The sequence below is a fragment of the Zootoca vivipara genome, chromosome 6 (assembly GCF_965207765.1).
Source record: "Zootoca vivipara chromosome 6, rZooViv2.hap1.1, whole genome shotgun sequence".
NCBI lineage: Eukaryota > Metazoa > Chordata > Lepidosauria > Squamata > Lacertidae > Zootoca > Zootoca vivipara.
Genome location: NC_142589.1, coordinates 79,960,750 through 79,971,608, shown reverse-complemented (window position 1 = coordinate 79,971,608; position 10,859 = coordinate 79,960,750). Strand labels below are relative to the sequence as shown.

The window sequence follows — 10,859 nt, the reverse complement described above, 5'->3', positions numbered from 1 at the left end:
GAACATACCGAGAGTGCCTCTGAGCTGCTGCAGAGTGCGTTCCCCTTTCATCTTTCCAGGTAATCCACACACACCTGGGACTCAGAGACAGAGTTCTCCAGATCATCAGAGGGCCTGCCTTCATGATTATTTCAGCTTCTTTTCCTGCAGCAGTAGCCAACAGGGCACCCTGGTTGCAATGGCACCTTCGTGGCCTTTCCCAGATGCCCACAAAGCCGCAGCCTCCTGGCTCATGCGGCTGGGGGGGGGGGCAAGGACTGTACAAATAAAAAGGGGAAAGTTTTAGCAGGTGACAGGTCTGAATTCCACCCAGATCCTTTGGGGATCGATGGGTGAAACCCGTGTGCTCATGAGCCTAACAAGACAGTCAGGACCCCTGCTTTGCTGTCCTGGTTGGCAAAAAGTGTGATGCAGCAGCAAAACAAGCGAAGGCTTTTCTCGGCTGCATCCACAGAAGTCGAGTGTCCAGATCAAGGGAAGTCCTAGTCCTGCTCTCTTCTCCCTTGGTCAGGCCCGGCACTCATCCTGCCCCCCCCCCGGTGACGTCTAACCCACAGCACATCCACAGCTGGCCAGAGGGAAGCATGCCAGGCCCTGTGCCACAGCGCTGATCTACCATGTGCCAGCCTGGGGCAGCACGGAGAAGCCAGCCTGAAAAAGGGCACGCCCTTCCCTCTGTCTCCCGTAGGGTCCTGCCCATCTCTGGGGGCTCCAACCTGTCTCCCAGCTGGATCACACCCTGGAGCGCAAACGAGTCATCAGCCTCGATCCAGAGCCTCTTCCCAAACGGGCAGAGGCTCCTCCCTTGACCGGCGGACAAAGAACTCACTCGGCTGCTCTTGCCAACTTGATCACAAGGAAGCGGGGTTGACCCAGCCAAAGCCTGGCACCAGGAGGAGGAACAGCTAATCCCTCTCACCCGACCTGGTAAGGAGAGGACCCAAAGGGAGACTGGGATGGCTGGCTCCTCTGAGGCCCTTTGAGCTGGAGGACAGGGCAGCCTGGAGCTCTGGTGCCCCATTCATGCTTGGAGCTGGTCTGGTGCTGATGGCCCTTTGGCATAAGGAGCATCTGAAGAGCCTGCTTGCTAGGTTAGGCTAAGGGCCCACCTGGTCCTGCCTCCTCCCCTGTGAATTTGTCCAGTCCTCTTCTAAAGACATCCAAGTTGGTGCCCATCCCTGCCTCCTGTGGGAGGGAGTTCCACTTATTAACGCTGTGCTGCGCAAAGGAAGACTTTTATATGTCCTGAATCTTCACTGGGTGCCCACGAGTTCTTGGGTTACAAGAGAAGAAGGAAAACTGTTCTCCATGCCCTCCCCCCCCCAAGTATATTCTGAGAAACCTCGCCTTTTACCTCTTCTCCAAACTACAAAATCCCAAATACTGCCACAGTGACTCCCTCCCTCCCTCCCTCCCTCGATCATTGGGGATATGCTTTTCTGGAACCTTTTCCAGCTCTTCGATCTCCTTTTTGAGACGAGGCACCCAGAACCAGACACAGGACTGCAAGTGCGGTCGCGGCGGAGATTTGTACAGCGGCATCCATTTCATTTCCAATTCCTTTCCGAGGATCCCCAGCGTGGAATGTGCCCTTTTCACAGCCCCTCGCCCATGGGGCCAACCTCTCCCATCTGTCCTGGGTGCATTTCTGCATTGTGGGCGGGCTTGGTCTAGATGCCCCCTGGGGGTCCCTTCCAAGCCTGCAAGTCTGTGGCTCTAGGATCTTAGGTTTCGACGAGCCCAAGGAGCGTCCAGGGCACCCCAGGGACCTGCTGCTGGCAAAACTTGGCAAACCCTTTTCCGTGCCCACTTGAAAGACAACCCAACAGACACCCCCAACTCACCAGCTCTTGCTCCCTGGTAGGAAGGGACCCAGGCATCCTGCTCCCCCATCCCAAACTTCTCCCCTTTCCTCCATCTCTCCCCCCCCCCCGCCCCGCCATGCAAGCCCCTACACGCCCTCCCTGCAAGGCCCACAGGTGGGGGGGCGGGGGCGGCCAAGCTGTGCGCCAGCTCCGGCAGGAACAGCCTGTCCTTGCCAAGCCGGCAGCCATCCCCTGCGGGTGCTGATGGGCAGGGAGGGTGCAGATGGGCCCTTCCTCCTCCTCCTCCTGCCCCCCCCCAATATCAAGTTGGATCCTGCAGCAGGGTGGGGCCAGGCAAGGAACCTGCCAGCTCCGGAGCATGAGGGCAAGGAGAGGACCCAGGAGTCCTGCATCTGCAGCCGCTCCAGAACCCAGGAATTGGAAGGGCCCCTCAAGGGGCATCTTCTAGTCTAACCCCCGCCTGGCAGGCAGGAAGCGTCAAGCCAAGAGCTCCCCCATCCCGGAGGATGGGGGGCTGAGGAAGAGGGGGAGCTCCAGGGGACCCGGGAGCCAGAAGGCCAGGCTGGTTGCGCCCCCCCCAACATGGCTGATCAGCGCCTGGACTGGCCCCCCTCTCTTTGCAGTCTCTGGCCAGGTTGTAGCACCCACAGGACAGGTGTCTGATTGCCTCCAACTGGCTGTGGTTGAGTGGTGAGGCAAGTGCACTCCACACGCGCTCAGAGGCACTCTTGTTCCTTCGCTTTTTATTTCTATGCTTCGTTATACTGTCCCGACTCTCAAAGCGGTTTATAACCCACGGAACGAAAGATGGCAAAGTGAAGCCTGGCATCGCTGAGCGCCGCTGCATTGGGGGGGCTGGACTAGATAGCCTTTGGGGGACCCTCCCGACTCTACTATCTGACAACTCTGATCTCTTAATGCCAAGGATGCCCTCCTTAATAACGGGGAGAGGAAGGAGATCCGGGCCCGCCTGCAGCTCACCCTGCCTTGTCATCAAGAGACGCACTTTGCACATGCTCAGGGGGGGAGAGGCCTGCCCCTTTCACCCCATCACGCGAAACGGCTAGGCACACCCCGCAGGGCAAAGTCCCAAGGACTCCTGGGCCTGACTTGGCGCCCGCTGGCAGGCAGGGCTGTGTGCCAGCAGGCCGCCTTTGATGCCCCGATAAGATGGCAGCAGCTGGGCAGGTTGCAGCAGGGGAGGAGGGGGAGGGAAGGTGCCAGGGTTGGCGGGCAAGAGGCAGGCGGGCACCCAAGAAGCTCTGGCTCCCCTCACCAAAAAGGAGGAAGCCTGCTGGCTCTCAGCCTCCCTCTGCCCCACGGAGCAGGGAGGGGCAGCTGCCAAATTGTGGGCCTGGAGCCTAGGCTCCGGAAAAACCCCAGGAGGCGGCAAGGGAGGCAGGCAGGAGCGAAGCAGGAGGTGGAGAGGGAAAGAAAGAGAGGAAGGGAGAAAAGAAGGAAAGGAGGGAGGGAGGGAGGGAAGGGAGGAAGGTGGTGCAATCTCCTTCGTTGGAAGATTTTAAGCAGAGGTTGGATGGCCATCAGTCAGGGATTCTTCAGCTGAGATTCCAAAATTGCAGGGGGTTGGGCTGGGTGACCCCTGGGTGCCCCTTCCAACTACGATTCCATCAAAAGAAGGCGCCTAAGCCAGGAGGGAGGAGAAAGGCAGGCAGGCCTGCCAGCCTCCTGGGTTTCTGTTCCCTTCTTATCCCTTTTCCAGCTGCTTCCCCCAATCGTCCGGCCTTGGGCAGAGTCTCCCAGCCAAGGATTCTGCCTCCAGGGGCAGGAAAAGCCGCTTCTCCTCTGAGCAGCCCCAGCAGAGAATAGGGCGCGGGAGAGGCTGAGATGTCCGCTGCCTTCCTGTTAATATGAACAGGCCCAGACTTGCCACGAAGGCCAAAGTGCAGCCCAGGGACATGCAGATACTTTAAAGCTCAGGTGCCCCTGAGCACGTGCAGAGTACATTTTTCCTACTCACCGAATTAGCTGGAGCAGAGGGCAGCCGAGGTGGCAGGGACAGTAGGGCCCCCTCTCTGGAGGTTCTTGGGACTCCAACTCCCATCAGCCCCAGTGGTGAAGGATGCTGGGACTTGTGGTCCAGCCACATCAGTGGGCACAACGTTGGCAACCTCTGGGTTAGAACCATTGCCTCTGTGATTTGGAAAGAGGGGCCAAAGGAGGTGCTCTGTCCGGAAGGGGGTCATATCGAAAAGGGAACCGTGACAAAACATTGGGCGGGGGGGAGGAAGTGGGGGCTATTGGGGAATCACAAAGACAGAAATATGTTCCAGGATATACACACAAAATCCATCTTTTAATCACATATAGACATTGAAGGGGGTCAGACTAGATGGCCCATGGGGTCTCAGCCAACTCTGGCCAAGTCACGCTGCCTCTAGCTGAATGAGGGAGAATCCCCTCCTCTGCTCCAAAGGAACAAAAATACATTTTTACTCATTGTTCATTTATTGCATTTCTACCCCAACTTTTTCTCCAAGAGGCTTCAAAAGTGGAGCAGGTGGTTCCCTCCCCCCCCCCGAATCCCCACTACACTCCTGCAAGGTAGGCTGAGAGGCAGCGACAGGCACCAAAGTCACACCCAGCGAGATTCACAGCGGATTTGAACCCTGCTCTCTCCCAGACACTCTTAAGACACCACCAGCAACTCTCAAGTATAGGGGCTGCCTCCTAGTTTTTTTAATGGGGAGGTGAAGCCCCAAGTCCCTTTCCTCCCATCCGCCTCTGAACCCTATGGGGGAACCAGACCCAAGGCAGGCATTCACACAGGAGAGGAAAGAAAACAGCTTATTTTTAATCGAGAGAAAATACTTCAAAGGGGTTTTTCCCCACCCTGCCCCCCCAAAAAGTCAGAAATCTTCCTGTGCAAATGCAACCTAGAGATTTTTTTTGGGGGGGTGCACATTTCATCTCTGCATTGTAGCAAAATTGAAAACCCGTCACCTTTTGTAATTTTCCAAATTCCTGTAAGTGTGTGGGGTGGGTTTTTTTTGGGGGGGGGGTTGGAGATTGCACTGAGAACAACAAAGCAGGCTTCCCCTCTCCCCTTTGCAGCCAGAGGACTGTAGAATTCCAGCTAGCAAAAAAAAGCTGCTTTTCAGGAAGGACACAGGTGGGGGGAGGCAGGAGAAACAGGAAACGGAAAAGAAAGAAAGCAGCTTCCAACTCCCAGGACTTTTTTTTTCCATGGAAAGAGAAATGAAGGGGAAGGAGGGAAAGTTTTGCAGGTTCCCTGCAAGGCAAAGGGAACGAGGCCCTGGAAAGAGAAACTGGGAAGGTGGGGGAATTCCCCACCCCCTGAAGGAGCACATTTCCACCTGCCTCCGGGGGGGGGGGGGAGCAACAGGCCTCAGAAAGAGACGTCAGGTTGTCTCACAGCATTTGGGGGGGGGGGCGCAGCTTGGGGTTTATTATTAATTCTCTGTCCCCCTCTATCCAAGGATACTTGCTTCTCCCAATCCTCATTTAATCCCTGCAACAACAACCCTGTGAGGTAGGTCAGGCTGAGACAGGTGGTGGCTGACCCCCCCCCCAAGGTCACACCCAGGGAGCTTTGTGGCTGAGTGGGGATTCGAACCCTGGTCCTAGTCTGACCATGCTGTCTGGGTCAGACCAAATACACACACACACACATTGCAGTTTCAAGGCCTGGGTTTTGTCTCAGGAGAAAGGCACAAATGGCGTAAAAATCACTCCACAATTTTTCCTTTACATAAACTTTCCCCCACCCCAAGTATTCTCCTTCTAAAACCAAGAACCAAAGTTTGCTGTGCTTGCTGCACTGCAGGGGGTTGGACCAGGGTCTCTTCCAACTCTACAAAAAATTTCAGATTCAAGTTGTTAAAAAAAAATGTCACCCCATCTCACACTTCTGCAAGTAAACCCCCCACTCCATCTCGCTCTCAGCTAAACCATGTGCAGAAGTTTTATTCTGGGGGATGGGGAGGCAGAGCTTCCAGCCACAGCCTCCCCAAAGCATCCGTCCCCAACCTGGTCCCATCCCCCCAGAGATATTTGGGTCTACAAATATATGGCCCTTCTCAGTGGGGCTGGCAGCTGAAGGTCCCAAATCCCGGGGGGGGTAGCGCAAGAACATCAGAAGAGCCCGGCTGCTGGATCAGGCCCAAAGGGGGCCCATCTACTCCAGCCTCCTATTCTCACAGGGGCCAAATACCCCATAAAACCGAAGAATCCGGATAGACTGCCTCTGGAGCTGGAGGTCCCATGAAAATGTTTTAAGAAGCTTGTCTGCTGCATCAGGTCAGTGGCCCATCAAGTCCTGTTCTCACGGTAGCCAGATACCCCCACAGAACTTAAGAAACCGGATAGACTGCCTCTGGAGCTGGAGGTTCCACAAGAGTATGAGAAGATCAGGTCAACGGTCCAGCCTCCTGTTCTCACAGCTGCCAACCACATGCCCCAAAGGGCATCAACTAGGACCCAAATGCAGCTGTTCAGAAGCACCTGCTCTCTCCAGCCGTGCCTGCAGAGTGTCCTTAAACGAAAGCCCAGCCACGTCCCTCTTGGGGCCGGGAGACAAGGAAACATCTTTGGGATCCATTTGGAGATCCGTTTGGCCCTGCCAAGATTCTGCCCGATGTCCCTGCGAGGAAGACCGGCCCGGCCTGGCCCCTCTTGAAAGCCAACGCTCCTCGGTTGGTCCAGTCTGCAGGCAAACCCATTGGGGGGGGGGGTCAGGCCATTCAGGACTCGCACCCGGCGCTACGACAGACAGGCGTGCTTCCTCCACCAGGCCTTGGAGAGGGTCCGGATGCGGCTGGCGGTGCTGCGTCGCTGCGGCTTGGGCGGGGGGCCGCGGGCGCGGCGCAGCCCTGCAGTGATGGCCGTGTCAAAGACCTCCTTTAGATTGTGCTGGGTGAGGGCTGAGCACTCCACGTAGCCCAGCAAGCCGGCCTTGGCAGAGAGGGTGCGGGCGGCCGAGGGGGACACAGGCTTCTCCCGGCGCCGGGACAGGGCGATGAGGACCTTGACGTCTTGCCGCAGATCTGACTGGGTGCCCACCAGCAGGACAGGCGTGGCAGGGAGGTGGCGGCGCACCTCGGGGAGCCACTTCTCGGAGACGTTCTGGAAGGAGGTGGGAGCCACCACACTAAAGCAGAGCAGGGCCACGTCCGCCTTCGGGTAGCAGAGGCGCCGCAGGCTGTCAAACTCATCCTGGGGGGGGGGCACAGAGGGGTGGCCGTGAGGAGGGAGAGAGGGGTGCCCTGCAAGCTGGTGGGCACCAAAGGAAGGCAGGCAGAACTGGGGAACCGCAGAGCTGGGAGGGTCCCCCCGGGGGTCATCTAGGCCAACCCCCCGAAACGCGGCAGGAATCGCTGCTCGAGAATCCATGGCAGGCGGCCATGCAACCTCTGTTTAAAATGCTCTGATGAATCAGAAAACGATGGCCCTGTGATTCTAAGCATGGGACTGGGACTGGGCTCCCTGGTGGTCATCTACCGTGTTTCTCCGAAAATAAGACACCGTCTTATATTTATTTTTCCTCAAATAAACACACTATGGCTTATTTTCAGGGGATGTCTTATTTTTTTCCTCCTCCTGCTGCTGCTGCGGCCGGCATTGCTGCTGGCCCATATCACTATGTCTTATTTTCGGGGTATGGCTTATATTCCTTGAATGCTTAAAAATCCTGCTATGGCTTATTTTATGACTACGTTACTTTATGGCTATGTCTTAAAATAGGGGAAACAGGGTAGGCCAACTCCCTGTAATGGAGGAAGGGCAGCCAAGGGATTCCCAAGAATGATGCACACCCCAAGTGTTACAAGGCAGGAAGCGAGAAGATTTGAGGTGCCACAGCTGGAGCCTGATAAGGCAAACCTGGAAGGGGGGAGCGAACCCCCTGAGTTGCAGGGGGTCAGACTAGATGACCCTTGTGGTCATTTCCAGCTCCTCAGGTTTGTGATTCATTGGAGGTTTTTAAACGGAAGTCGGATGGTCACCTGGGATTCCTGCCTTGCTGCTGGCTGGACTGGATGAGCCTTGGAGGTCCCTTCCAACTCAGCAATTCTATGATTCTGTCAGACCCCTGGGCCAGCTCCTGGGTTAACTGGGAGTGGCAGGGAGTGTCTCCTGTACTGTTTAGTTTGAAACACAGCAGCAAAAATAAGAGCCTTTCCTTTGATTTGTACACACTGCTGATTTTTTAGTGTCATATCCTTAAAATTTAAGAAACGTGTATATTTCAAAGACAAATCGCCATCACAGCCAGAATGGATCAATATCTACGTATATTAGGATCCCAGACACCAGAGATGACCCTCCTCGGTTTCCCCCACAAGCCAAATTCGGGAGGCGCAGAGAGGCGCCCCAAAGAAACATGGCCCTGCAAAGCCCACCTGCGCTTCTTTGCCCTTACAGGTTGCAGGGAGGGGAAGCCAGCTGCGCCGTTTGCGGAGGGGAAAGCGGTTTAGCGGCAGGCTTGCAACCCTTGGGAATAAATTTGAAAAAAGTAAGTTGCTAGACCTCAAGAAATCCAAAGGGGCAGTTAGGAAGGGCCAAGTCAAAGGGCCAAGTCCAGGTCAGTCTCTAGCCCATCCCATCCAGCCTCCTTACCTGCCCTGCGGTGTCGCACAGCTGCAGCCGGATGGGCTCTCCATCCACTTGCACCACAGCTGGGGGGTGAAACAGAAAAACAGGGGGGGGTCAGGGTTGGGGAGGAAGACAGACCCAGCTGCCCCAGATCAAGATATATGGCATCAGGGTTTTCCCTCGCCCAGAGGTGGAAGTCAGAGCCCAGCGCCTTTCTGCTCAGTCTCCCTGGCACTGGAGGCGGAAGTTACCCCAAAGGTCATCTAGTCCAACCCCCTGCAACACAAGGGTCGCAGCTCAATGATCCATGGCAGAAGGCGAGCTGTGGTTCTTGACAGACTCCTTGGAAGACTCCCCCCAGGGTCATCTAGCCTAAAGACTGATATTGATGAATGGGAAGAAGAGGGAGAGACAATTCCCCTTAATACATGGATGGAGAAGCAGACTATAATTCTATCTGGAATGAGTTTATGCAGAATATATTAGTTTATTGGCAATTATTCGTGTATTAGGATAATAATATACACACCTGCATATTAATGTATGGGGACAGTATTTTCTTCTTCTTTTTCATTCCCACTCACACTTTTATTCCCCTCCCCCAGCCATCTCTTTATGAATGAAATTCTTCTAATAAAATACTTCTAATAATAATAAAATTCTAGCCCAACTCCTGCAATGCAGGGAGCACAGCTCAGCAATCCCCGACCCATGCTCCGTTGCAAAACCTCTTCTTATTCACTGCATCCTAGTTGGGAGGCACCCCAGGGATCATATTATAAGCCAACCCCCAACCACTTTTATACTTATTTAATATTATTATTCTGACGTCATTTGCATTTGTATTCCCCGCGTCATCTGTAAATCTCCTCCGGCAGGGTTCGTTCAGACTGAGGCTGCTCTGGCGAAATGAAAGTTGTCTTTCCCCACGTAGGAACCAGGAAAGGAAAACTTGGATGCGGTTGACTCTAGGCCTGCAAATCTTTCCAGGGAGAACGAGGCAAGCAGGAAGAGGCTCTTGCCGGGGGTCTCCCGTGAAAAAGGCTTTGCAGGAGCTCCTGCAAATGCGGCTCCGGGCAGGGCCACTCTATGGGGAGCAGGTAGACCTGCAACGCTGGCGGTGCCCTCTGGCTGTGAGCAGGCATCGCACATAGCACTAGCCACGCCCCTTATGGAATCACAGACCTGCACAGTTGGTTAGGGGTCCCCAAAGGTCATCCAGCCCAACCCCCTGCAATGGCAGCTGAAGAATCCCTGGCGGACGGCCGCCCGTTCTCCGCGGATATATATAAAAAAAAACTCCCAAGAAGCAGTGCCGTCGCTGCTCTTGCTCGTCCCCGTAGAGCGGGAAGGGCACCCCCGAAGGTCATCCAGCCCAACCCCCCCCCCCGCATCGCTCGCGTACCGGAGAAGCGGTCGAGGGCGGTGGGGACGTATCGCGCGGGGAAGCCGTTGGTGCTGTAGCTGAGCGCCAGGCTGGTTTTCCCGACGGCGCCGTCGCCCAGCAGGACGCACTCGAGGCCCCGCAGGCGCCGCTGCTCGCGGGGGCGACGCGGGGGCACCGGCGGAAGAGACTCGCCCTGCGGAGGCATCGCCAGCTCCCCGCACAGAAAGCGCGCAGGCGGACGAACGGGCGGAGAAGCGGCGGCGGCAGCGGAGGCTTCTTCCCGGCTGTGCTCCCGGGCGCAGGCAGGCAGGGGAGCGCCTTGTCCGGGCCACGCCTCCCCGCCCAGGAGGCCACGCCCTTTGCGGGGGGCGGGTCTGTACCTGCCCCCCGCCCCCCACCTCGCGGCAGCCTCCGCCCTCGACAGGGAGGGCAGCGAGCCCCCTCCGCAGCCTAATTCCAGCATGGAACAGGGGTGGGACTAGATGACCGTAGGGGGTCCCCTTCCCCCGACTCCTCGATTCTATGAAAAGCTTCAGGCGGCTCGAGGGAAGGGAAATCACAGGTCGTAAAGTGGGTGGGAACCCCAAGGCTCATCCAGTCCCACCCCCTGCCATGCGTAAAGGGCGACGCTTCAGATCTTGAATGCTGCCTGCTCTTCCCGGATGGCTGGGGGCTGAAGCCAGGCTCTCTGCCCCCCCCCCGCACCCCTCCCATTCCCTGCTTTGTCTCTCTGAAATGGAAAACACGTCCTTCCTGTGACAATGTGTTTCTTTCTGGGGGTGGGGGGGGGAGGATCTTCCTGCTTTGCGCATCAGACAGTAGCCGGGAAAAGCACCCCCCGCCCGGGACGGCGCATCCCAGCGAAAACAGGAAACACCCGAGGCGTTACTGGAAATTGGGAAGCGGGAGGCTGGGGGGGGGCAGGAGGTCCTCCGGTCCAAAGCACTTTGTACACGACCCCCTGGCGCCAACGCCTCCCCCTGCAAGGCTGGACGTGGCCCTTTCCCCCAGAGTTCACACCAGCCTTGGCCAAGCCGGGTTACAATCTTATTGGGAAGATTGGAAGATTCGGGATA

The 10,859-nt window shown here is 56.5% G+C and overlaps 1 protein-coding gene across 1 annotated transcript; it reads right to left on the bottom strand.

Moving 5' to 3' along the window:
- Positions 1 to 4,121: 4,121 nt before the first annotated feature.
- LOC118086086 (rho-related GTP-binding protein RhoU) lies at positions 4,122 to 10,520 on the bottom strand. Its single transcript, XM_035117344.3, has 3 exons — positions 9,802 to 10,520; positions 8,421 to 8,479; positions 4,122 to 7,019 (listed from the first exon to the last, which is right to left on the bottom strand). Exons 1-3 carry the CDS (start codon positions 10,244 to 10,246, stop codon positions 6,567 to 6,569), a joined length of 957 nt encoding a protein of 318 aa, XP_034973235.2. The 5' UTR covers positions 10,247 to 10,520; the 3' UTR covers positions 4,122 to 6,566.
- Positions 10,521 to 10,859: the final 339 nt, after the last annotated feature.

What these genes read in the sequence shown, in the direction of transcription:
- LOC118086086 (XM_035117344.3), bottom strand. Translation starts at nt 10,246, where the DNA reads ATGCTGGAATTAGGCTGCGGAGGGGGCTCGCTGCCCTCCCTGTCGAGG. An exon ending in CGCCCTCGACCGCTTCTCCG is followed by an intron (nt 8,480 to 9,801) that starts GTACGCGAGCGA and finishes TTCACCCCCCAG; the next exon opens with CTGTGGTGCAAGTGGATGGA. An exon ending in TGTGCGACACCGCAGGGCAG is followed by an intron (nt 7,020 to 8,420) that starts GTAAGGAGGCTG and finishes CCCCCCCCCCAG; the next exon opens with GATGAGTTTGACAGCCTGCG.